The sequence below is a fragment of the Emydura macquarii genome, unplaced genomic scaffold, assembly GCF_026122565.2.
Source record: "Emydura macquarii macquarii isolate MOO-44397 ecotype Brisbane River unplaced genomic scaffold, CSIRO-AGI_Emac_v2 contig_554, whole genome shotgun sequence".
In the NCBI taxonomy this organism is placed as follows: Eukaryota; Metazoa; Chordata; order Testudines; family Chelidae; genus Emydura; species Emydura macquarii.
This window is the reverse complement of record NW_027130691.1, coordinates 12,053,674-12,080,936: the sequence shown is the minus strand read 5'-3', so window position 1 is coordinate 12,080,936 and position 27,263 is coordinate 12,053,674. Positions and strand designations below refer to the sequence as shown.

The following is a 27,263-nucleotide window of genomic DNA, read 5'->3' as shown; positions in this document are numbered from 1 at the left end:
GTTTCTTGAAATCTATTTAAGACGCTACATACAAACGCTGCAACAAGTAAACCCATAACGATAGTGAACAGACTACACTAGCAACTTCAAATTTTCTTTTCTTTTTTTGCATTCCTTATTTTGTCTACAAAGCAATAAATACTATTTTTATCAAAAAAAAAAAAAAAAAAAGTTGGTTTTACACTACATGCATTTAGATCACAAATAAAGTCACCCAAGTGATGGCAAAAGAAATCTGTCTTTTTTTGTTTTGTCTTGTTTGTTTTTTTAAAATCCAAGCACAGTGGCGAAGTTTCAAGTATTGAGAAAATATATCTATATACACACACATATATATTTATTTATATATTGGTTGAAGATCTGTAAACCACATTTTTTTGGAGCAATATATATTTATATATGTTGAATGTGGACAATTTTGATACATTCAAGTAATTAAGTACAGCTGGAAGGTTAGTGCTGAGCTTGCCATGTACAGGGATCGTCACACCTGTGGCATAAACACGAATCCTGGGGTGCAACTGACTAATGCTTGACAATAAGCTAGTAAATGTGTGGGCTATCTGTGGCATTCAGTGTGAAAAGCGTGTGTCTGCTGGGAAGTTTGTCCTGGCTTACTGTTTCCACACTGCATCCAGGTTAATTGACTGCATTATAGCAAAACTTATTGCTGGACAGGTGGCGATCCTTTCCAAAGTGGTCTGCTTGTTGTTTGACATCTCCAGCCACAGGTTTGTTTTTAATTAGGCACAGACACACATAGCCACAGCAACAGCGGGCTATGAATGAATGAAGCAATAGAGGCCTAATACTGAAGCTGCACATCATTTAATCAAACTCCCTTGAAGAGGGGCAGGGGGTTATTTATTTGCTTTTCTGTTCTGCCACCAGAAGCGTCCATCTTGCCCCAGATGCAGCTGGCTCACAAGTCAGAGTTGTTCCTTGCATAATATTTTTTCCAGAAAAGGTCACACAAAAACGAGCAAAAAATTACAGAGAGAGAGAGAAAAGTAATGAGGACTTAACCAACATGTGCAAATGTTATTAGACTCCAAAATCTAAGCCCAAGGTTTGCATTTCATCCACTTAGGTAACTTCTTCCGCTCAGCACTAACAAAATACTGCCATGACTCTGATAAATTAAAGAACTCACGCACGCACACACAAACAGAAAGGCAGCCAGTTTCCCCCTCACACACACACTTGCCACATCCGAGTCTCAACAGGTCTTCAACCACTCACACCCACAGCCTTGGGTTGGCTGCACAGTCTCTTAAGAAATGCTGAAGGTAACTGAACACTAAAAGGGTTGGTTTGTTTTATAAAAATGAAGCAGCAAAAAAATAATAAAATGCATTTTCGGTTGTAAGTATGTAAGACCTCAAGGTCTGTTCTTGAGCTCTTAAAAACCACGAAGCTTTGTACTGAGTGTCCTTAAAAAGAAGATTTAAATAAAAAACTCTTGGTACTGCAGGATTCCAAGTCAGCTTTGCCTGGCACGGAGGAGAACAGCGCATGGACCGTGTGACTGCTGTTTGCTGCACACACACAAGATACAGTACAGTTAAATACATAACAGTAACACACACCTGACATATCAATACGTATTCATCCGAGGAATATGTATTAATATATACACACACGTAGTGCAATAAAACAACCAGGAAACGAGGAATAAAAGAATAGCATTCCTAGCAGTCGTGAAGTTCCTGGGTCACCATGTGATGCAAAGTCAACTTGTCCAAGTTCCCATAGTGTGTAAAGTGCTCCTTTGATTCACAAAGTTAGTGTTTTGGGGCGGGAAATGGGGGAAAGGGTTATCTAACCAACAGCTGAAAGCAGGATAGCATGGGCGCCTCCTCGTGTTGGATACGTACTGATGGGCTAAGCTGTGCAGTCAAGGGTCTAGGATACTGACTCCACTGGGGGGGAAAAAACATCTTGGCTGCTTGTAATGCTAGAGTTGTTTTTAAATATATATATACACAACTTTTTCCTTTGTTGCTCCCCGTCCAAGTAGGGATGTGACCCAACTCCTCGCGCTTGGTACAGGTGAGCCTCCCCAGTGGTGACGTGGTTCCAGCATTGCTCAGGAAGTCTTTAGGAAGGTTGCGGCTGTCTTCAGCAATGCTCCAGGAGAAGATTATCCAGCTTCCCCGCGTTACTCCTCTCCGCCACACAGGAAGTGCTCCGTGGCATGACATATACAAGAAGGGCGAGCGTGGAGAGGGGGCAGGGGAAAGGAGCAGCTGCAGGTCAGCAGAAAGTTCCTGAGTGCTTGGCTATCAGTAGGGATGGGGAAAGGATGCAACTGGCCTTGAATTATACCCCTCTCATTTCATTTAACAGTCCACCTGAAACTTCCTGGTGCTGTTTCAGCACATCCACTGCCAGCAACGGATGCGCCACTAAAATACTTCAGCTCTGAGAGGAAGGGTTAGGCAGCAGCCGTGTCCTTTGAAGTGGGAGGAAGGGAAATTCCATCCTTTGCCCCCTCCACCAAGAGAAGGAAAAACCCTCCATCTCTCCTACATCTTCCCCCAGCCTATATGGTGGGGAAGTGCTTGCAATCGCTGCTGTCAAATGTCCCCAAAAAGAGAATCCAGATCCCCTCTGCAGAAAACCTTCCTGATGACAACACATAAGATCAAAGAGTTTGTCTTCCAGGTTCCCCACAGCCAGGCTCCTTCTCCACCACTGCCAATCGGAAACTGAACGTGATCGGCTGGGATGAGGTTGGTGGCAAGCAGCACTTTTAAAATCACACACAGATCCCCGATAACAGAGCCGATAGCCTGCGTTCAATACACATCTTGCCTGTCAGAGAGAAAGGACACAGGAAATCAGTCTCTTGGCCCCCCAGCGATATTAAAGCTAACAAAATGAGCAGGAGACATATTCAGGATCAGATCCTCAGCCTGTGTTAATGGGTGCAGCTCTGTTAAAGTCAATGGAGCAACACCCATTCATACCAGCTGAGTACCTGACCCAAAATGTCCTCATGCAAAAGGGTGCATGAGAAGTGGGAATCATTAGAGACTTCAGAAAATAGTATTTTGGGCAGCGTACCCAATCGGGACTTTGAGTTCTCATAAAGGGCCCTGATTCACCTCTAAAATCAAAGGGGTTGTAGCTATTTAAATCAATGAAGTAGTTTACGCCAATTGTAAAGATGGCTCAAGATCTCAATCGTGTGCCAAGGCCCAATCTGGGACACAAAGAAATCAGAGTCTGATCCCAACTCACTAATCAGATCCTTATGGAGGCAGGAAGTTCAAAGCTATGTGGGATTAATTCCTCTAGTCTAAAGATTTTCTACATTTTCAGGCTCATGATTCCAAATTCCTGATGTAAATAATTCATACCAGTAGGTATGTGTAGCTGGGATATATATTTGGATCAGCATGTCACACTATAACAAGAGACACACAAGAGAGACGGTCTCATTCAGGAAGCTGTGAAATAAACTGGGCTGAAATAAACAGTGGTGTTGTAGCCGTGTCAGTCCCAGGATATTAGAGAGACAAAGTGGGTGAGGTTATGTCTTTAATTGGACCAACTTCCGTTGGTGGGAAATACCAGCTTGATGAGACTATATCTACACTACAAATTACTTCGGTATAATTTATGTTGCTCAGGAGTGTGACTAATCCACACCCCTGGAGCGATGTAAATTATACGGACCTAAGTGCTGGTGTAGACAGCACTGTTAGCAGGAGAGCTTCTCCCACCGCCATAACTACCGCCTCTCACACAGGCAGGAGTTATTAAGCTGACGGGACAGCTCTCTCCTATCGGTTTAGAGCATCTCCACCATAGATCTCTGTTGGGGAGAGGTTTCTTCCAGGTGGATTAGCCAGATATCTCTCTCTCTTTCTGAATAAGTGATAAGCTTAAGACTTGATGAGAAGTGTCTGCAATAGAAACGAGAGAGCATTCCTTAATAATCCACTTGGTTTCTACCATGCACTATTAAAGCAGCAGTCCCCATCTCTCATTATTAGCATATCAGGTCAGCTGTTGGAGCTGGATCGTTACTGGCATTATTTCATTGACTGATTGCTTGGGGGCTGGAATTCTCTTCTTTCATAAGGTATCTAGCGTCACTGGCCACAGCATTTAGGTGCTGATTACGACAATGGCAACGCTCATCTGAGGGACTAACGCAATCTCACTGGCACTGTTTGGTGCCTGCAGGGGAAGAGTGTAGTGGATGGTTGTGCAATTCCCCCACAGGAAAGCCAGCCAAACAACTATCATTGTTTTGCCATTGAAGTTAAGGTGCCAGATTCTGCTCTGGTCAAAGCACAGCCGGAGCTGAATTTAACTCACTCTCTTGCTCTCTGACTTGATGCTAGTTGGACTTTCCCCACAGCCCTGGTGCACCGAGGCGGATTCCGTATCGGAGCCGTGCTGCCCACAACCCAGCTGGAGAGGGGAGAGAGAACAGGCTCTTCGCCGGTGCTAACTCAGTGCTTTCAAAGTGACACCCAACACTCCCTACAGTGTGGGGACAGAGCAGCGGGGCGCAGTGCCCGTTCACAAGGACAGAGGGAGGCTGCTAACTGGCAGGGATCTGTTTGTCTTGGGGTAGGAAAACTAAGGGCTGCTTTGTTCTCTCCTTGGTACAAAGGGAGACTCGGTGGGGTGTGTCGGGGGGGCAGTAAGGAGGTCGGAGATCAGTTTTCAGCATCGACAGCGGATGAAAATTAACTGCCTGTCACCGTCTCAGCCGCTTCGGGCTCTGCAGTTAATGGAGGGGAGGGAGGATTTGGCAAAGGCTTCGCAGTGATAGGGTCTGACTGGAGCTTGGGGTGTTCACTGCTCCTTTCAGCTGTGCTAGCGTGGTCAAAGCCAGCGTGGTTTTACACACACAGGCCTGCAGTGCAGAGGGACCTGGAGCCATGCATTTGGAAGAGCTGCTGCGGCCCTTACTGTGCCATGCACTGGCCATCACGCAACTGCTACTGCCGTTGTGCTTTCCCAAGTGACTGACAGTCCCAGCTGGGAACCAAACCCACACCTTCGCTGCTGCCAAACTCTCTGCCCTGGGCCAGCTCTTCCACGCAGCAAAAGGCGGCATTCCAGCCCTGGCAATCTCTCTGCCGGGGCAGCTCCCAACAGGACCAGGTAGCCGGCCCTTACGGCAACGGCCTGCTGCTCTGTAAATGGGAGGCAGGTGGCTGGGCGCTGAAGGAGTTAGTCCAAACAAATACATTATTGGTGCGTCCATAAGGACTTAGCACTGGTGGAAGGAACCTTGGAGCCTGAGACCCATGATCCGGAGGAGGAAAAATACACTGTGCTCTAGTAAGAAATCGAGTGCCCAGCTGCTCACATTTATTGATGTTCTCGATGTCTCCCTGCTCCGTTATGATGTTCAAGAGCCCCTCCATCAGCAGCAGAGCCTTCTGGTACCTCTGCGCACAGTCCTCCCTGTGATGGAACATCTCGTCCAGGGCTGCAGACTGCACCTGTGTGCATAAGCCCCGCCCCACAGTTAGTCCGTGCACCAAGCAGAGGGGCAGTATTGCCACAGAGGCTGCAGTTACACCAGGCTCAGCAGCACACGCATGGAGAGCTGGGCGCCATTTAATAGTAAAGGAGTTTAGTCACCCAAAAATGCAGCCTCGGTCGATCCAAAAGCAGCCCCAAATGTGTGTCGAGTTTGCCGAATAGTTTCAACGTGGCTGAAAAATCGAAATGGGCCAAGGGCGTTGAAAGGAAATGTTTTGTTTCAACATTACCCAGACATTTCCAGCTGGAGGAGGAGGAGGAAACGGTGGCAACAGCATAGTCCACAGTGGCAATTCATAGCCACAATGAGCAGCCATTCGGCCAGTAAAAGAGAGTGAGAATGACTCTATAGACCTGTGGTTAGGGCACCCACTGAGGAGGTGTGAGAGCCACATTCAAGTTCTTGCTGCAGTAACAATTTAACGTTTTTTTATATATATAAAAATGGAACAGCTTCAATAGGAGAGGCCCGCCTCAGAATATTCAATAGCCACTTACCAGGCAGTGGGGGAGATGCAAGTTCAAATCCCTTCTCCACATCAGGCAGAGAGGGGAACTGAACCTGGGTCTCCCATATCCCAGGTGAGTGCCCTAATCACTGAGCTAAAAGCAGGGCACCACCACTCCTTTCCTCCATTTTGTGAACTAATCCTCCTTTGCTTTTGTTAAAACACCACCGGTCAAAATGAAGAATTCTGAGTCGGGTCAAACAAAATGATTCGTTCAACCCAACTCTAAAAGTTTTCTGACTTTTCAATTTGCTAAAAGTTTGTTTTTGGTTTATCCAGAAATGAACTTTTTTTCTGATTTTTTTGGAATTGCCAGCAACTGAAAAATCCATTATTCACCCAGCTCTACGTACGTCCCTTCCCGGACCTCCAACACGCAACGAGCCAGGCATTAAAACCACCCGCCAGCACCGGGTGTGAGCTGTGACCAGTCATGCTTAGCTACGATACAGTTTAGACACTGCTCCTACAGAGCTGCGAGATCTTTACCATCTGCACAGCGTAGCTGAAAATGAGCTTCTCCGCTGTGATGCTGTTGATCCGATCCATGAGCTTCTGTTTATCCAAGAAGAATCTCTGGAGTCTCATGTTCAGAGAATGGCAGGCAGACACGCTGGATTTATAAAGTTCGTTCAGCTTCTTCACAACTAGGGCAAAAGAAACAAATGTTTGTCTCCACTTCCTGCTTTGCCTCTTTCACCTACTCCTCATGCTTCAGACCTTGGATGAGTGTCTTACAGGTGCTGTGTTTAAAGCAAACCTTCAGCCATTCAGTAACATACAGATTGGGAAATACCCGTTACAATCATGGGCTTCGACTTAGTTTCTAACAGTAGCTTCAAGGCTCTTACCTGGAGACACCCACACACTTCCAGTTCCCCTGCCACCAGATCTAGTTTAATCTCTTTTAGCTGCAACAAGTTTTAGGCAATTCTCTTTGTGCACATGCCACTGGGAACAGCCAACACTCCAGAAACGGAGCCTCTCTTATCTGACTGGTGGCCTGATGCAAAGGCAAACCTGACTTATGTATGATAGGTGATGGAGTCTGCAATGCCAAGAGTAGGTGGAGCATCGCTGAGCAATGGAGTGGGGACAGAGATATAACAATTATTTGCTGAGCAGCCCTTCAGGGGCCTTTCCCGCTTTGCAAGGGGAATGTACAGTGGCACTTCCTTTCCTGCAGGGCAGCTGGGAATGCAAGGCTCCAGGACAAAGGCATGACAAAGAAGAGCAAGAAGAATTTATTTAAATGTTATTGAACATGTCCAGCAAAAACAACCACAAAAAAGGTGTTCCACGAAGCTAGAGACTGAGCCATTTCTCGTAGCTGATACATGTCCTAGACGAAACAGGAGACTTTTCAAAGGCACCCAGGGCAGCCTTGAGAGCCAGTGACAGTTGGTGCCTTTGAAGGTCTCCCCCAAGGCATACATCACCTTTTACATGTTAAAAAGAGACTGTTCATCACACCTTGCAAACTCCCCTTTCTTTCGCATTTACTTTCAGAGCTGGAATTCTCAAGTGCTTTCCGGGGAGAGAAGGAAGAACGGAATTGCTTGCCTAGTTCCCAACACATTTCGGTGAAAGTGCAGCTATACATCTAGAAGCTACAATCTGTCCACGGAGAGAAATGATCTGTTATTCAGGCTACAAGGACAGCCATGGTTTTGGCTGGCCACAGCTTCTGCTCACTCACTCTGATTCTCCCTGAATATGCTCTGCTTGGGAGTTCTGAGACTACTCCTCTGTTCTTCGAGAGCACGGGGGAGGTACTGACTGGCACCAGCCAGCGTATGGGGTAGGGTAACGTCCAGCAGATTTGGGACTTGGAAAGTTTCAGCCTCTGCCATCGTCTCTTTCAAGGGGCGAGTTAAAGTCAGTTACAGAAAATCCTAGCCACCGGGGTTTAGTAATGCAGTATTTCCTTTGGTCACTGCCTCACGCCTGAACACAACACCGCACAGCTAGAGTCACTGGGCAGGGAAAGCTAAGCGCTGCAGCCTCTGTGGGGAGACTGCTCTGCAAAGGCTAACTCGCACCCAGAGGCTCTCTTAGCCTTTCAGCCAGTGAACAGGAGACAGTTTTTTAACTTAGCTGCACCACTTTCCGTTTACATGAACGGAAGTTGTGTTGCTAAGTCCCTCCATTGGCTATTGCAGAAAGAGAGGGTGTGCAATTATTACCAACACTCAGCCCAGTGCAGAGAGGTGATTTTCAAATGGGAGTTGGGAGTCTAACTGTGAATCCCAGGGATAAGCCAAGACCCCAGACACTCTACTTAATAACAGGCGCCTTGTGTGATGACCAGAGACGCATAACATGTCAGAACAAATGGAAGGCCCTAACAGGCTTCCTGCCTTGCCACTGGGCATTTTTACTTCCTGTTTTTTTGCTTCTTTCACTTGAAAGTCACCAATGCCAAAAAATGACTCAATTTGCCAAGCACCTATTAAGAATACACACAGCATGCAATTAAGTTGCACCCCCTTTGAGCGTAATTAAGCACCTGTGTGTATAGAGACGTGCAGAGATATTCAGATCAGAGGCTTTCTTTCTAATTAGCAATGAGGATTCATCTAGTGGCACAAGCGGGAACCTGGGATCCTGCATCTACTGAATGTCAAGCGAGGAGCACGTCCCTTGGGGTGTACTAAAAGCATCCCTTAGGAAGGACCTGCTGCTGAAAACAAACACTTCCTTCAGAGAATAGCCCTGCTCACGTGGGTAGTGCATTTCCCCTGTGAGTGGGTACTACTCACGCTGAGTAAGGAATTGCAGACCTGGATCTCATGTGATTCCAAAAACCCAGAGGCATTTCAGTGTTGAAACCAAACTCTTCATGTGTTTGGTCATGCAGCGTGTCAGTTTCTAGCTGCAGTGATAAAATCCCTAAACTGCAGGATTTTCAGTCTGAAACACACAGAGGAAGAACAACGAGAGTCCTGTAGCACTTTAAAGACTAACACATTTAATATCTGCAGGCATACACTTTCATGGGCTGCAACCCACCTCGTCAGATGCAAGAAATAGAAATCAGCCCATGAAAGCGTATGCCTGCAGAAATTAAATGTGTTAGTCTTTAAAGTGCTACAGGACTCTCGCTGTTTTTGCTGTATACAGACTAACATGGCTACCCCTCTGGAACACTACACTGAGGAAGGATGCCTATCGAGCATTTATAGAGAAGTCTTAACCTCTTTTTTCCCAGAGGCTCATTAGGTACCGTGCAGTTCCTGCTGTCAATCCCCGGGACCTGGCAGGCAAACCTGCTGAGATTAAGTGGGTTTGTGTTACTGTCCTTTACCATGTGTCTAGGATTTTCTGCTCTCACTGCACTGGCACTTCAAAACCAGTGCATAAGGTACACCAAAGAGGATCCGGGATGTCTGGGGTGGGGAAAGCCTACCCTGTTCAGGTTAAATGCTCTGTGCACCCAGCAAACCAGACAGGGAGCATTCTGGCACATGCAATGTGCCATGCCTCCTCCTTCTGCTAGTCCTTTGAGGGGCATTCCTCTTTAAGTCACCACCTGCTGCTCAGGACAATGCCCCAGCATGCACTCTGTTACGGAACACCCCTGAGAGACGAGTGTGGGAGCATTCAGACCGCTTGTCGTGGCGATGGGGTGTAGTTTTCAGCTGTCCTGGCTAGCCCTGCACTGCATCGGCTCTGCTGCCAGCATCCATTAGTGCTCCCAGCAAAGTCGGGGTGCTCCCTACGAAATGCTCAGCAGCAATGTCAGACTCTTCACACCCTCCTCTCCCAGCCCCAGGGCAGAGGGTGGGTAACTCTGCAAAATGACCCTAATACTTGGGGAAAGGCAGGGAAGAGACAAGGAGGGCTGTTGGCACTGAGTGGGGGGCACATGTAAGGAAACTGCCAGCCCGCGTGGGTGAAGGGGGGCATGGGAGTGTGAGGAAGGCTGCTTGCATGCATCAGCGGTGCTCACTATTGAGTGTGAGGCCACTAGTCGAATTCAGTGGCTCTGGCTTGTGTAGGTGGGTGGGGGAGGGGGCACGCGTGTGCACACATGTAAAAACTGTTCTTCCAGGAGCTCCAAAGTGGTTCTCCATGCAAGTGATCGCAGACAGCCTGCACTGGCTTTGTCTGGTGCATTCAGTGTATAACACGGAAGCTAGCAGGGCAGACTCAGAACTCTGCTTCTCGCTCTGCCGTGCTCTTACTGCCCAAGTCTCAGGGCAGTGGAGACGGGTGGCCTTTGGGTGGGACAGCATGCTCACTCCAAGCTCCGGCCCTCGTACTTGGGCCCAGGGGCCCTTACCTTGTTTGACGGTGGAGGAGAGGCACAGCTTGCCTGCCTTGATCTGGTCTATGGCTGTCTGCAGGCCCGAGGACAGCAGCTCTGCAACTTTCAGGTACAGCACCAGCTGCTCTGCATAGCTGCAAAGGAAGCACATTTCAGTGCAAGCAGACCAATGGGCCGGTGTATTTATAGCACAACCTCCACAGTAAGCATCCCAGGGCGCTTTCCAAATGCACACACACTGCACAGGGCAGAGGGACGCAATGCACAGGAGCCAGGGTGGCTTTGGGAAAAGGTCAGGGTCTCCTGGCTTCTCCCTAACCCTCACCTCCATTCCCTGCTGAGAAGACTGATCTGGTCAGCCACCACGCTCTCTTGCAGCTGGTACTCGGAGGCCACCGAGCTGCTCATCTCGCTGGTGCTCCCTTTGACGGTGGCGATTTCCATCACGTAGTGGACGAAGGCGAGCGTGAAGCGCAGGCTGCGCAGGATGTCTGTGTGCTCTTGCTGTGGAGGGAAACACCAGCCCAGAGGTTACGTGTGGGAGGTCGGGCGCTCTGACAATGATGCCAGCACACTGATGACGCAGCCCTGGGTTATGAACGCAGAAGCTGAGGACGCAATTCTGACAAGGAGCTGTTGCCGTGTCTGGACATGAAATCCCGGGGTTTGGACCCACGCCCAGACACCACCAGCTCCTCCTTCACAAATTAAAGGAGTGCAGCTTCAGGCCACCAGTTTACAAGCAGGTCCCCAGAGAAGCTGGTGAGCCAGGCTGCCCCTAACAAGTTAACTTTCCAACAGGAACACCACAGCTACACTGCTTAGGAATCCATCAAAGCTGAGGGGAAGTGTCCACGAGCAGCAGGCCTAATGCGTCTCACTGTCACTGGGACAAGCAATGGAGTTACTCACTCCGCTGTGCGGCTGAGAGCGGAACTGGGCACACGTGGAAGCGACGGGCTCGAACTTTCATGTACGTAAACCCCACAAATACTAGCCTCACACCAGGCTGCCAATACAACACAAAACCCCACTCCTTAGGGGCTTCAGTCTGAGCGGCCATTGTCACGGAACCAACTTCTCCGGCGTGGCTTCCCGTCTCAGGTGAGGAGTGAGGCACGCTGACCGGGCATGGTGGCTTGTCCCGATGCTGCCCGAGCGTCTGCTCCTGGGGGGGTGAGCAGTGGACTTTGGCCTCCTGGCTCTCAACCCAGCACCCTAAGCTACAATGCACCTTCCTTTACTGGGGGGAAGAAACGCCACAGCAATGGGCTCAGCTAAAAGGGTACTTCCTGATTTCTTGGACGTTTCACTGAATAAACCTCATTTTAACGCGGGGGGGGGGGGGGGGGGAAATAAACCCCATGCAGTAGAGCCTGAAGGTGAAATACTCATAGGACCTACAGTACCTATTGGACCTTTGAACTGACTATACAAGCTGTCAGAACTTATCACTGGAACTTCTTGTGAAACTCCCTTTTTGGCATTTTCTATCAAAATATCCAGAAGAGGAAGCAGGTCTGTCATTCCTTCAATGGATGTATGCAGTGTTGTTGTAGCTATGTGGGTCCCAGGATATTAGAGAGACAAGGTGGTTGAGGGTCCTATAAAAGACATCATCTCACCTACCTTGTCTCTCTATTCATACAATGGGTCAGTCCTTCTGTTAAAGAAGCAGGTTAACACCCTTTATTCTATGAGTTATGGGCAGCCATCGAAGGCAGAAATACATTCCTCATATGGCATAACCAATTATATGTTTCTTCATTCATTCATCAGTTCAGCTTCTTGGTTTTCATACGTATATGGCCTCATCTCAGTTCAGAATTTGTGATGCATTTACTCTCACAACACCTCTGTGAAGTAGAGAAGTGTTATTATCTCAATTTGACAGACGGGGAACTTTGGCACAGAGAGATAAGTGACTTGCCCTCGGTCACATATGATGGAGCAGGAACTGAACGCAAGTCTCCCAACTGCCAGGTTAGCACTCTACCCTTTACTTTCTCTCTACCCTTAGAGTGCCTATGTTAATCATATGGTAATTTCCAGTCCTGCTATCAGTAATCATTCAGAACCTCTCCTGCCCCAGTCCCCAATATGTACCCCCCTTTTTTTTAAAGCATCGCACATCAAACTTTTAAATGCAGCCTTAAATTTGTCTTGTTTTTACCTAAAGGAACTTTTTCCAAAGAAAAACATCTACTTAGTTTTTACAGCAAAACCTGTGCTAAATCATGGGTTTCAAAACGCCAGCGTTTCAGTGTGCTGTAAAAACGTCAGCAGAAAGCGTTTGTGTGGAAAATTTGTCAGGTTGGCATTCCGGACGGATCCGCAGGGCACAAAAGGGGTTACAAATAAGCCAAAAAAGTTGGGTGCCAGGGAGGTTTTGCAACGTATGAATGGATTATTAAAGCCGCATTCAGCAGAAATGAGGACCAAACCAAAATGACTCCCTGCAGACATCTGAAGCAGAACTGCACAGCATTAATAAGATCAAGCTGACATTTCTTTAGGAAGATTCTGTTCAGGCCTACAGAGGAGGAGTGGCTGCCATATTCCCATGCTTCTGGGACTCTCTTAAGGTGGCTGGAAGCTCAGTTAACTCCCAACACAACATGGATCATATCCATGTTAAAATTTCAGCCCCATGGCTCTGCAGGAAACTAAGCAGATGAAAGCAGCTCAATGCATACCTGACAGCTCAAGTTTGATTTTTCTAACTTGATTTTGTACACACTTATTTAAAAAAAATCAAACCTTAATTCTTAAACCAATGTGCATGTATCTAGAGGATGATTTTTTGATATTGGAATCAAGATTTAGCTGTAAAGAACCTTCCACAGTCCTAGATGAACTACAGTAAGATTATGAATAAAGATGAAACAAGCCATGCCTTAGTTTTTCCCCAGCTCCATTGCAAATGGATAACCTGACTTACATATCAAACACACTTTGACTATGGGAGCATTTGTATGCTTCCTGGTCCTTTCACTTTGGGCAAAAGGGGAGGCTGGCAGTCTTTCAACTTGACAAAGATGGTTCAACAGCCTATTTTGTTGGTTCAGAGTCTCTCTCTCCTGCTATCAACGCAAGTGTCAAGTTTATTTTCTTTTAGGTCCTTTCATCAGAGATTGTATCGCTAACTAAATCGCCAGTGCGTGCGGAAGATAGTAACATGATACATTAAACAGCTCGCTGGCTGGATTCTAAAAAGATACAACCCAGAATTTCTTCACAAACAGCTGACTTTCAGTCAAAGAACATGCAATATAGAGTGCGGTTTCCAACCTTCAATGTCAGCTTTAGAAATTATACCCCGTCACACCAATAACCAGCTACAAGGACTAAAAAGCTCAATATCTTGTTCCCTCTCAGACAAACAGGATCAATATGCTGAAAGCATTTCTGACTTATTGAACTTGATGGGCCAGATCTGGTATAAACTGGCCTTGCTCCACTGAAGCCAATGAGCATCAGCTGAAGGTCTGACGCAATGTGCTGCAAGTATCCAGTATGTTAGCCTATTGCACTTGTTTTTGGGGACTTCCCCTCCCCGCTCTCTCCATTTTAAGTCCACTGGATGTACCCACCTCCATAAGCGTCTCCTCAGGCAGCTCCGGTGCCTCGAATGTAACTGCTCCTTCCATATTAACCGCAATGGGATCAACAAAAGTGCACCGGAGACTAGATGGTGTTTCCATGGCATCCCCTCCGGCTCCTATTAGCAAGTGTCTGCCGCTGAATGAGCCTCCTGAACTCAGAGAGCTTGAAGACCCCACTGAGAAGAAAAGCACACATGGCAATTACTTAGACATTAATACCAGGCAGAACTGCAGCACCGCCATGGCTTAGATTATGTACAATCCTCTCCACCACATGGACGCCCGGCTACGAAGTGGAGTGTTGGGTTTCTTGCTAAATGCCTGACAAAGAAAGCAGTGGATCCCATGCAGCATAACTGTGTATGCTCCACCAGCGGGGCACAGGAACACGGGAGCTGCCAGACTGGTCTGACCCGCAGTCCATCTAGTTCAGTCGCGTGTCTCTGACAGCAGCCAGCACCAGATGCTTCAGAAGAAGGGGCAAGCACCACGCCCTAGCAGCTGTGGATAATCTGTTCCCCCCATACTGGGTCTTATCCTGGTCTGTAATAGAGATTGGCCTAAACCCTGATGCACAAGGTTTAATATCCCTTCTGAATTGTTTGTTATTCATTCTAACAGCTCTGAAGAGTCTGGTTATCCATATTCAATGTCCAATCCCTTTCTGAATCTTGCAAAACTCTTGGCCTCAACAACTTAAGCCAGCACTATCATGTGCAGCTGAAAGAACTTCCCCATCATGCATCACCAGCAGGGTCTGAGCCCTGAACCTTCAGCAAACTGCTAGAACTTGAGCTATGGGCTAAGTGCAATAGAATTCTTACCCTTTGTACGAGAGATGACCCAGGATTTGAAATGGCGACCCCTTGCGTATGAGACAAGAAGCTTTCTACTAGACCACCACGCTACTGCAATTATCCCCATTTTACAGAGGGGGAAGAGAAGTACAGAACAGATGAAATGACTTGTCCAAGGCTCCACACTGTGGCTGGGCCAGAAACTGAACCCAGGTCTCCTGAGTCCCAGTCCAGTGCCCCATCAATTAGGCCACTACCATCCATGTCCCCTTGGGCCAATCAGACTCAAGCTCAGACAGCACCACAGACACACTGTTTACTATAAGATTTAGCAATAGCAAAAGGCCCTGCAGAAGTCATGCAGTCATAATAGAATTAAATATATTCACCATTACCTCCACTGCGGCATATGCTGTTCATGGGGAACGTTCTTTTTTAAACAAACAGAGAGGATTCTAATCCTGGCTGTACTACAGATCTATCCAGCTATGTAAATTCTGACAAGATGGGGTTTCCTACTGTCACTACAATTCTTGGTCAGAAAAGGCACATCCTTTCCCCTCTGGATTCCGTCTGCTGTCTTCAAACGGCTCAGGCATATAATTTGCAGCTGAGTTACTAATGTACAGCGCTGCATGCAGTTTTCTTTCCCCTTAAGGCTTCCCTGGTTGACAGCTACACCTCAAAGCTTTCAGGGGCCAGCAAAAAATGTCTGACTATTTCTGGGTCTTTGAGGGGAGACGAATGGAACAGGCAAAGTTGTAGGATTCCCAAGTTTAGGGTATCCCCATATTGCTAGGTGCTGTACAAACACAGAACATAAAGACAGTCGCTGCCCCACAGAGCTTACAATAAGCCTCATTATCCACTATCCAATAGCCTTCTCTTCCAAGCATCCATCTGAGATCTGTGTTGCGTGGCAGAGCTTTACGTATCAATCTCAAACCACTTAGAACTGGTATTGGGACATGCATCCCAAGGTCAGAATTGCTGCCTGTTAGGATAGCCCAAAACAAACAGTACAGGAGTCTGAATTCCTCAGTGTGCTCTATTATTAGCAATATTACCGTAGCACCTGAAGGTCCCAGCCAAGGGAGAAGCCCCACTGTGCCACGTACTGTACAACATAGAGTAAGAGACAGCTGCCGCCCCAAAGAGCTAGACTCAACAGACGAGACAGATAAATGAAGTATTATTAGCCCAATTCTACACTTGGGGAACTGAGGCTCAGGGTGTGTCTACATTACAGCCGCTACAGTGGCACAGCTATGGCGCTGCAGCGTAGACGCTTCCTACATCAGTGGAAAGGGTTTTCGGTCCATGTCGTTGATCCGTCTCCGAGAGGTAGTAAGTTCAGACAATGGAAGAATCCCTTCCATCAACCTAGCCACATCTGCACCAGGGGTTAGGTCAACCTGACTATGATGCTCAGGATGCAAAATCTCCACAGCCCTGAGAGACACAGCTAGGTTGGTTTAATTTTGAAGTGTAGGCCAGGCCAGAGTGGCTATGGTCACACGGGAAATCAATGCCTAGTACTTTATTCACACCACCACCCACCTCTTCCTTCGAAAAGTCCAGGCTAGGACTGTTACGAATCACAGGTTTCACACATGTAGTTCAGTACATGCAGATTAGGAACTGCTGGGACAAAACATGTTCCTGAACTAACCTGAGTCTCCAGTTCCTCATATTCAGGACACGTAAGGGATACAATAGATGCAACCTCAGCATTTAGCTTATGAAACATGAATGTAAACAGGTTGACCCATGGAACAGTGGGATCTGAAAGGAGCAGACCCCCGAAAGTCACTTGGGGGGGAGACAATCCAGGTTTGCTAGTCAGACATTTGACAACATCCCCATACTAATGCTGTCTACAAACAGCAGAGCTCCAACAACATAACACAAAGTCTGTGGCACAAAGGCCTTCCAGACAGACGCACCAGAGCAGACAGGAAAGGCCATTACCTGAAAACATCCTGGTCCTAGTGGTTTGCGGTGGTGTCGTCCCACTGGGAGGGGATCCAACAGTGAAGATCACTGGGCACGGGCTCACAGAGCCCCCGACCCTAGCCCCGCCGTATAGGTTTCCTCCATAAGCAGCAGAGGGAGCTAGAGAGGAAAAGTGAAAAGGAGCAGCTTTTACTTGCATGATTACTCAGAGAGCAGGGTTACTCTCCCAGCAACCTCAAGCTGTTCCCACCCACTCTTTTCTGATTCCACCGCTCCCTTTCCAAGCATCCCACTGACCACGGGAATGGAACAGGCTTGCATACAGATAAGGCACAGCCCAAGGGCACCGGCCGTGTTACGAGGCATAACTGCCAACTGGATCGCCAAATCCTGCAGCTGTTCAGAGGAGGGTCCCTGCCATGCACTACTCTGCCACCGTGCCCCATCTGGGAAATGGAGATACCATGTCCTCCGGCCATACAGGGACACTGAGGGTGAAGGCACACTGGAGCTGCACTTTAAAAAGCATCCAATGCTTATTCAATCGTCACCATTAAAATATTCATAATAAAAAAAAGAACTCTGTGATCATAAGTAGTAATGGTGGCCAGCTCAGCTCATCCACCGCGCTTTTCATCCACAGGTCTCAAAGCACTTTACAAAGCAAGCAGCGTTGTTATCCCCATTTCAGATACAGCGGTCAGTTCCTGCTCCGAGGCTAGGAGAACAGAGACCTCCCATTCATCCAAAGACCTGGAAAGCAAGGAAGGGGCAAACCTGGGACAAGCTACCAAGGCCGCACGGGCCTCCATTCATACCTGTGATCTCCATCGGTCTCTCATTGTTCAGGCTGTCGTTGCTGCCAGCTTCCGAGATCTGAGCCCCAAAGGCAGCCTTGAGAAGCAGATCAGTGAGGCGGCCGGTACTCAGAGATCTAGAGGGAAAATGAAAGGTGATACAGGAAGACACAGACAGTTTCAGGAAGGTGTGAGGTTTCAATGAACTTCCACTCCCTGGTCTCTGCCATTCCGCTTTCCTGCCCGTTCTGCACCTTGCACAGCAAATGGCTCAACGCTGAAGAGGCTGTTGGCCTGCAACGCTCTTTACTCTGCTATATCAGAGCCACCGGGGCATCTCCTGCTGGGGCAGGAAACTGCTGGCAGCACAGATACCTGCACGAACACCTTCCTTTTGCTGATCTCTCCTTTCCTGTCAGCATTAATGCATGCGGCCCTGCCAGAGAAATGGTTTCCTTCAGGCCTCCCTCCTTCCTCTGGAGCAAAAGCCCACCCACTCCAACAGACTGAACTGCAACGCCTGGGACGGAGCTCTGCAGGATCAATACAGGAGAGAGCTGAACTCGCACCCTGCATGCCATGCTGCAGCAGGAGAGTTAGAGAAGACTAATGATGGCACAGCGGAGTTATACCTTGTTGTATATACAGTATTATATGGCTGTTTTTTAAAGGGATTTCCAAAACGGGGTGGGCTCTATCCCCACTGCAGGAGCAAGTCCCAAGGAAGCTATCAGTGTGTTTGTGCAACCTAACGGTAGCCTGGTCTAACTGACTGAGCCTAGATCCCAGATGGGTGACGCCGTGGGCCATTTGCAACTCTTCCCGGTCTAAATTTTCAGGAGTGCCTGATGATTTTGGTTGCTTCGGTTTCGGGGCACCCAACCTGAAACACCTTAAAGGAGCCTGATTTGGCAGAGAGGAGGGGTCCCCCATCACTGACTAAAAATAGGTCCCTTTATGGATTCTCAAGGTTGACAGCCAAATATCAGGACACCCAAAATCACCAATCACTTGAAAATTTAGGCCCTGGCCTGTCTCTGCCTATAAAAATCAGGATAGTATGTGCCTGCAACCCGAGGTATTGTGAATATTAGCTGATGCCTGTAAAATGCTCTGCAGCTGAGTGCGCTGCTCGGTCAAAGTGCTGGGGATTGTTTTTCTTCACATTTATCAACCAAGTCTCCCCAGTCTGACCTACTTGATGACACAGCATGCCAGTATCTCACCTGCCCTTGATCTCTTCCACGGGCCTCAAGCCCAGGCTGGCCTGTTGGCAATGGAAGTGCCCCATCTCTGGCAGAGTCTTGTTCCGCGTCGGCGCCATCATGACGCCCTGCTGGGCCAAGAGCGTGAGCAGGTTCTGGGAGCTGGGGGTTTTGGGGAACTCAAAAGGGGACATGGCCTAGAAAGGAGAGATTTGGGGTTTCTCGCTCAGTTATTTGTAAATATTCAAACCAAGCTGGTGGTGGTTTTTGCTAAACGAAGTTGTATACACAAAAACGTGACACACCCTGGGGCCCTCTCCTAGCCCCAGAGTTAAAACAGCGGATTACAAGCTTTTTAAATGTTAAGTGCCGCTTCAGAATTGTGCTGACTGACTGAGTTCCCTGCCACCGCAGGGGCCTCGCTCACTGGGGGCACCTCGACCTCTCCTGTTCTCTGCCTTTGGCTCATGGCACGCTTAAGTCTCCTGCGGCCTGAAATGCTCTTGTCTAATCCACCTCATTGGGCTGGGCACCTTGGTGAAATGTAACGGCCAGTGAGAGACAGGAGATTAGACTAGATGATCAAATGGTCCTTTCTGGCCTTAAACCCTGTGAGCTCTATGACATAAGTGGAGACCAAGGTGGGCAGAAAAGGTAGCTATGGTGCCCGTTTCACACACAGACATTAGGCCTGCCACCGTTTCAACAGGGCTTCCATCTCTACCATCTGGGGATGCCTGCAGGGCAAAGCCTTGTGATACAAACCCAGCCACACTGTGGAACTCAGCCACACACAAAATCCCACTACTATGCCTGAGTCCTAATCTGTAGGGACTGGGCATCTTATTTTCAGTGCCCAGTCAGATCCTTGGACTCGTTCCTCAGGCTGCCAACACTGATGGCAAGTGAGATCTGTCCTCTAGGAACTGAGCCACTAGGAACTTCACTAAGAAGTGAGATCTGTCCACTAGGAATGAGCATTGACTCATTGCACACACATCACTAAACGGCCCTTGAAGAACAACTAACGAGCTGGGGCAAATTCGCACCAATTTTATCTAAACACACAGTAATTTACCCTAGAATAACCCATCAGACTGAGCTGCAAGAGAACCCAAAGCAGACTCCATGGATTACCTTTGTTGGGGAGCCCAGGATAGTTGGCAAGGGACTTCTCTGCATGAATTCAGACAGCTTCGGTGAGGACCTCAGCGGTCGGCAGGGTTGCAAGCCATGAACCTGCAGGGGCTGGTTGACCGGAGTGTGGCCAAAGTGAGCCACCAGAGGGTCAGAATGCTGCTTGGTAATCTTCTGCCTGCAGGACTGCAAGTCTGACAGGTTGGGAGCACTGTGAAGCCGGCAGCCCATCCCTCGGGAAGAGTGGTCAGGCCCTGAGGCGCCTAGAGAGTTCAAACACCCCCCCAACATCGTCATTCTCTGGTTCTAAATCTCAGAGCTGGTTTGACCTCAGGACCTACAGGGATGCTCCAAAAAAGCAGAGGAGGCAAGTTTGTCCTTTGGCATCTACGGATCAAATCCTTCAACACCTGGTCAAGCGCAGACTCTGTTCTCAGCAATGTGCTGCAAAACTTCCAGGCCCGATTTAGGTTTTGACCTTTGGGTGTCTAAACTCCAGGGGTCATGAAGTGAGAAGGCAGTCATTGCTCGAGTGCCTCTGCTGGAGCACTCCACATTGCCAGAGCTGCCTGGCCCAGCAACGAGCGAGGGGGATTTAGGAGAACATGAGGGTAGCGAGGAGGAGGATTCAGGTCTTCCGTTGGGATTCCACACTGCGCAAACCAGTGACTTCCCAGACACAATCCACGAGCACAATTTAAACATGTTCCTTTCATGTCACTACGGTATAGGGAGAGCAACAGCTGGGGAGTGGGGGGGAGCCAGTGGGTAGGGATCCCCTTCTCATCACAAAGCACTTCCTGTCTGAGCCAAGCATCAGAGAAGGTGACAAAGGACAATCTCGTACCCTAGGCTCTTTGGAGAGCACATTTCTGATGTGTCAGGCCCCTTATTTATGGGAGGGAGGGAGACAGAGAAGAGGAAGATAAACACAATATGAACATACCAGGTATGGGAATCCTGCTTCTCATTTCTGCTCCAAGTGGGGAGAAGAAAACAGTCTGGCCGGGCTGCTCTGGAATGGTTCCAACTTTAAAGGTGACACAACCAACAGATTTATACAGTGCTAGATTTCCCCAGACAGTGACACAACAACATTAAATAAATAAGTAACAAGTATCACCGCAGACCCATCTGAGAGAAAGAACCACTTAGACAGCTACGTCTCTCCTTCTCACTAGGTGTAGGATAAAAGGACTGAAAAGCTCCAGGGAAAGTGTGAGAAAAGAATTTGTGAGTGTTAGAAGTGTGATCAGAAGCTCATCATAATGAACTGGGGTTCAATTAGAGAAATAAAATAGGAACAACACTCACTCCCCAACTAGGTGAATGAATCCTGTAAACATGGGATTGGAGACGTCAGAGATGTAAAAGCTCTAGTAAAATCAGAGTCCATCCCTTTACATAGTTCTCCATACCACAACACGTGCAGAACAGGGTTAATCTTATCCCAAAATGCCCTGCCCTTGAATCACCCTGTTGTGTCTGGGTCAGGTTATCTGATAACAAGAAGGCTACCTCGGGGGAGTCCATTGCCTCTGCCAAAATACTGACCCCACTGAAGTCAGCAAGAGTTTTGTTATTGACTTGAGTGAGACCAGAACATGACCCCCCGTTCTTTAATCAGTAACGACACTAAACACCGATAAAAAGGAATGTATAGTTATGGGAATGTGGATAAATGAAACCCAGCTCTCTGGGGTAAAATTCATTTTAACTGAAATTAGCAGTGGAAAAGATTCTGGATTTCCAAGACACACACAACTCACAATAGGGACCAGATTTTCTAAAGAGCTCAAAAGCCAGCAGGTCTCATTGAGAACAAGGAGGAATCCACCCTCGCCCTCCCCCCGGACAGCAATGGGAGCTGCTAGGTGCTGTGTTCTTTTGAAAATCTGGCCCTTGACTTCTATCTTTCATTTCTCTGCCCTTGTTCCTCATTCAGCATACAGGACAACAGACCAAAAAAGAAGTCAATGCAGCAGCTGAACTTCAGTTCTGTTCACAACCGGGGCCCTTAATGAAGATCCAGTGTTTGCTCCACCAGGGGAAAAGGTGATTGGCAGGGCCCAGGGAAGCAATTGCAGCCTTTTGTTCTGTACTTATTTGTCTTGCTTTCATGTGTAACACAAACATCCTGCATGTGCAAAAGGCCTTCCACCAGAGGATCGCAAGGTGTTTCACATGCACTAAGCAAATCTCACATCTCATGCAGCAGATGGTTATTATTATCCCCGTATTACAGATAGGAAACTGAAGTGCGTACACTTGTCAAGCAAGTCAGTGCCAAGATCAGGGATACAATCCAGCAGTCCTGACTCCCTGCCCTTGCTGTAACCATTAAGCCATCTTCCTTTTCTAGTGTGCCTGATTTTGTGATGGCAGCAACATGCCAGGCTGTGCTGGCTGGCATCTTACCTTGTGGGGATGGTGTGTAAGGCTTAGCACCGCCGAAGGAGAACCTTCTGGAGGATGGCACAGCTCCATGCTCTCCAGAGAAAGGAGGGGAAGCACCAATTTTAGCAAAACCAACAGGGCTTGGACTGTTTGATCTTCGGACTGTGCCAGACCTTATTGGAAACAGCAATAATGTTATTCAAGACACCATTGAAGAGGGGCAAGGAAAACAACATCACCAGCCATTTGAGCTCACCCTGCTACTTTTCACCAAGCCAATCTTCATTAATTGTTTATTATTTGTATTGCAGCAGTGCCTAGAACCAGGCACCCGCGCCCTGTGTTAGGTGCTATACAAACACGGAACAAGAAGTTGGTCCCTGCCCTGAAGAGCCAGTAAAAACTTGCAATGCAAGCTGGAAAAAAAAAATTAGCTTAGCTACAAAAAGGAAATCAGGGGGTTCTCATCATTTTTAGGCTCTCTCTCTCTCACACACATACACACACACACACTCTCTCTCTCTCTCTCATATAACAACTCCTTTGGAAGCCAGAGACTCACATTTTTCATGTTACCAATTTCTTTTAATAATTCTATCAAAAACGCCCATTGGTTTGTTATCCTGATTGTTGCTTATCAATGCTGGGCTGCACACACACTGGTTACCGTAGTCTTTTAATTAGATAGCTCCACAGGCACACATGGCATTGTACAATAAATGAACTGTGCCAAATGAATTACGGCCTCAAAATGCTCCGAGTCAAGTCAGGAATGGCTACAAAGCAACACAGAGTGGTGTGTGGCCATTACAACTGGAATGACTGAGTGCCACAGAGGAAATTTTTTTAGGCTCAGATTTTCAAAAGAGAGCCTGAGCTACTAACTCCCTTAAGCTCCTAGGGCATTTGGTAAAATGATCAGATTTTGCATTCCTGGCATTCAACTTTCACTGCCTTCTGTGGGAGCTGTGAGCAAGTAGCTGAGAGCCAAATTTGGCTCTAAAACTTGAAGACATTTGGCCAAATGACTGACAAGGAAGACCAGCCATTAGGGTCACTGTCCTAAGTATGTTTGATAGGCAATGAGAATCCCAACTACAGCTTTTAGCTTGACGAGGTTTTCCTTCTGTTCTTGGAGGATGCATAAAGCACTTGCTGCATGGAGGAAGAGACAAAACTGCTGAGCACAAGGTCTGCTGGAAACAAGGGTGCTGCTCTGCATGAGGCTGATAATTTTCAGAAGATGATCAAAACAGGCAGAGGGTCTTCTTTGGATTGTACAGACGATGTTAGTCTCATCATTGTATCCATGTTGAATGAAGCAGTCTAATATGCTATTTCGATCCCAGATTGGTAGGGTATGATTTGTGAATCTGAACCAGCAATTCCAGTCACTGCAATCCATGTCACAGTATGCCCTCTATATCTGCACACTTTCCAGATCCTTGACTTTGTGGACAACAAAGATTTTTAGGGGTAATGGCCAATTCTTTCCTCATACTTAACTTTCAGAAATATGGGGCATCTAAAAGTTGAAAGAGTTGTTTATCCAGAACATAAGAATTTGTTCAAACAGCACTGGCACATCATGATCTGTTTGCTGATTCCTGGTTAGGTTAGACTGACCCATAATGTCTCCAATGTTATCAGCCTTTGCAAAATAGGTTGAGTCCTCTCGGGAGACCAGTCTGACAGGACTATTAAAGCCCTGCTAAAAGCTAACCCTAATGAATGTAAAACATAAAGGAACTCACCTGGGTAATAGGTCATACTTCTGCTGAGACTTGGTTTTTTGCTTGCTGCTTACACACTGCATCTTGTCAATACTTTGAACATGTCCCACCTTTGGTACCTGGGCTTTCTTTAAGGTCTCATGCTTCTTGTGTAGTTCTCCTTTCAACTGGCCTTTGTCTGGGAGCGCCATGGTTAACCCATAGGACAAAACTGTAAGACTAAAGTGTGTGTGGCAACCTCAACAGACAGACGCCTCAGAGGTGTGATCCAGCTATGCAGTATGCAAGGAGTCACGCCCATGGTACAAGACTAACATCCGGTTCATCCTGATTGGTTCCCAAACATGTGCTCTATCTCTCAGGCATTAGTTGCTCATGAAATAATTATGTTGCATAATCACAATAACATGGAGGTGTCACACAGGACACAACACTCTGTGGTGTGACTAAGCGTGTGAACAAATTTTCATAAAAATCAGGCAAACTCCGCAGTTTCAATCATATTTTCAGTAATTTGCCTGAATTTGTCGGGAAGTTTTAGCCATTTTCCTTTGGATGTTCCATCAGAGAGACTGATTGGACAGTGGGGAAGAGAGTCAGACACAAAGGGACGTTCGGGGGCCAACTCCTATTGAAATCTGAGGGGAGCTGAGTAAATGTCATTTGTGCCTTTGGAAACCACACATACAACACACACACACAAAACACAAACACACAAATAGATTCTATTACTGGTGTAAAAATGCCACAGACATAATAGCACATGGCATGCCAGGCTGCTCGCTTACAGCAAGGGAAAAGGCCCGCAATACAGGATATTGTCTACAGGGATGGAGACGGGTCAGACTGTAAAACCGTATTAGGACATACACAGTGCAGCACTGAAGGCTCATGCGATGAGCAAGAAGTGCTATTACCTCCACCCCACACCTCAGCACTTACTGTGGCAAAGCATGTTGATTGGGAGACTGAAGGTTCTGTTCGATCCGCCGGTAGTTGTGGATTTGCGTTGGGACCGGGATGGGGACAGAGTGTTCGTACTTGCTGCTGGAAAACTGGCCTTGCCGGCTGTGGAATTCAAAGAGAAACAAAGATTCTTGTGAGGAGACGGCGTTTAATGAGGTAATTTGGTGTATTAACTTGCTTAAGCGACTGTCTGCCGGGGGAGCGTCCACCTCGCTCCTCTCCTCAGGTTGCGAGTTTCGTTAAAGGAAGGGAGTTCTCGTTAAAAGAAGAGCCAACTCAAACCTCCTAAAACCACTCACCTCTCCTTCCTCAGGGAGATTCCCGCCCACGGACTGTGCTAAACACTCCATGCACCACACCCGCCAGGAAAATTAGATCTCAGCTATTTCAAGCTGCAACCAGCCTACTTTCAAGCACCTCAGATCCACAGCCAAGGATCACAACACTGAACAAAGGCTAAATGGCCGTGACTCACAAAGGACACCAGCAAAGAGTCATTTGTTGCCCAAAGCTACTTGTGATTCATGCTGCATCATCTCTGAAGAGATGGCATCTCCACAAGTCTCAGCATTCCAAGGCAGACACACAACCCTTGGGATATGAGAGCGTCTGCAGTGAACTAAGCTGTGGGGAAGGCGACCTGCTGGAGAGGAAATTACACGAGGCCTATTTGCTATACGCTGTGTGCAGAATTCCCATTGAGGTCAACAGGAGTTGGATTGTTTTTGACTCATTCTGCAAACTACAGACTGCTTTCCAGTTAAGTCTCAACAGGCTACTCAGCTCAGGCAACAAACAATACCTATCCCCTTCAGCTGGGTTTTCTCCGTTACTCTTTGTCTGCAGACCATAGTGCACAAAACTATGAAAATGCACCACTGGGTGAATAATCGGAGTAGCTCCTTAACATCCTTCAGGGAATTCCAGGTTAATTGCCATGGCAGTGTCACTCATTGCAGTCAAGAGCAAATACAGAACTGTTGAACAGCTATAGGAAGATCTTAGCAGTGACAGAGGTTTCTGTAGTCTTCTCTTTCTCAGAGGGATACAGAAATCATTTGGGATACAGAAATCATTGCCCTTAGGAATTTGGGTCCACTCTTAGAGGCAAGTGGCCTAAACTGCCAACAATTCTCTGGTACATAACCCAGAGCAGAAATGCTTCACACAAGCAGCAGAGGAAGGAAAAAACATAATGAACTAAGAAGTAAAGAGAGAGAGAACAACGGTGCTGTCTTATATAGCAGTCAAAAGAACTCAAAGGCCAAAAGTGCTCTTTGCAAAGGCCAGCTATACCATGCAGTTGGTGGTGACAGTGTTTGGCAATGTCTGTATGCCACAGCTTTTTGGCAGATTTCCGGGACATGGTCCGTAGCCCATGAAGAAGCCATTCACCACTGGAGCAGCACCAGTGTGCTGAAAAAGACCCTCTCGCAAAACCGGAAGACATAAAAGTGACCCAATTTTCCCCTTCTCCTCCTCAACATCTGCTGTTTGCTAAGTCTGTGTAGTTCTAGATTCTGTTTCGTGTGTTCATATTTTTTTCCAAACCAAGAGAGAACAACTCCCAGTGATGCCAGTGCAAGCGCTTCAGCAACAGAGCAACTACAGGATCAAGACGCAGTCACTTCAGAACCTGGTTTTCAGAGATGCTGAGCACCCCCAGTTCCCAATCAAGTTGATGTGAACTACAGCTGTTTTGCATCTCCGAATAATCAGGCTATGAATGTCCCATAAACTCAGCCCCACAATAACAAGCTAGTCTGCTAGTGCACGTGCATGCAAAAGGGGGGGGGGACCAGGAAATAGATTTAAGGTCCACGCTATCAAGGAGCTCGTCAGCAGAACAGTGAGACCTTGACAAGGGGCGTTTAGTCTGTCTCTAGGAGGAAATGTCTGAGGCCTTGACACCACTCATTCCCACACTAAAAATAAGGGCTCTTTGACTTTTCTGGCTGAATTTCACACATCTTCACCTTCACTACAGCGCTCCATCCCCAGAGTAGTTGAAGGGTTAGGACAGAAAGCACATAAAACCCTGGGTGCAATAAGCTATACATTGAACAGTGATTTGACTAAGGTATCTGGGAGCTATTGTGGAGCCATCTTTGGGGGGCAATACCCGACATTGTAAGGCATTAAGGAGGGACCCTCCACCTTGTATGTTGCCTGACTGACTCAGTAACTTCTCTTCTTTGAAAGATGTGGGCCTGATCAACCACACAGGGTTAGAAGCTCAGTCAAAGAGTGGCCTCGTATAAAGAGCTACTGTACATCAAGTCCCACTCTGGGTCAACTTTCCATACTGCAACTAAGCTGCAAACAAGATCAAACTTAGATTGCATGTAGGGAACTTACCAACTGGTCCAGACAG

The 27,263-nt window shown here is 47.5% G+C and overlaps 1 protein-coding gene across 3 annotated transcripts in view; it reads right to left on the bottom strand.

Moving 5' to 3' along the window:
- Nucleotides 1-2,613: 2,613 nt before the first annotated feature.
- ULK1 (unc-51 like autophagy activating kinase 1) overlaps nt 2,614-27,263 on the bottom strand; it is a 115,195-nt gene continuing 90,545 nt past the window's right edge. For all 3 annotated transcript variants that reach the window (XM_067539774.1, XM_067539775.1, XM_067539776.1), the window contains 13 exons: nt 24,866-24,991; nt 22,212-22,363; nt 20,740-20,823; nt 19,794-20,056; nt 18,678-18,853; nt 17,473-17,588; nt 16,670-16,813; nt 13,890-14,077; nt 10,622-10,800; nt 10,312-10,430; nt 6,516-6,673; nt 5,339-5,474; nt 2,614-2,817 (listed from right to left, as the gene is read on the bottom strand). In XM_067539774.1, the coding sequence (XP_067395875.1) occupies nt 2,762-2,817; nt 5,339-5,474; nt 6,516-6,673; nt 10,312-10,430; nt 10,622-10,800; nt 13,890-14,077; nt 16,670-16,813; nt 17,473-17,588; nt 18,678-18,853; nt 19,794-20,056; nt 20,740-20,823; nt 22,212-22,363; nt 24,866-24,991 (1,897 nt within the window). In that variant the 3' untranslated portion in view covers nt 2,614-2,761. The remainder of the gene's footprint in view (nt 2,818-5,338; nt 5,475-6,515; nt 6,674-10,311; nt 10,431-10,621; nt 10,801-13,889; nt 14,078-16,669; nt 16,814-17,472; nt 17,589-18,677; nt 18,854-19,793; nt 20,057-20,739; nt 20,824-22,211; nt 22,364-24,865; nt 24,992-27,263) is intronic.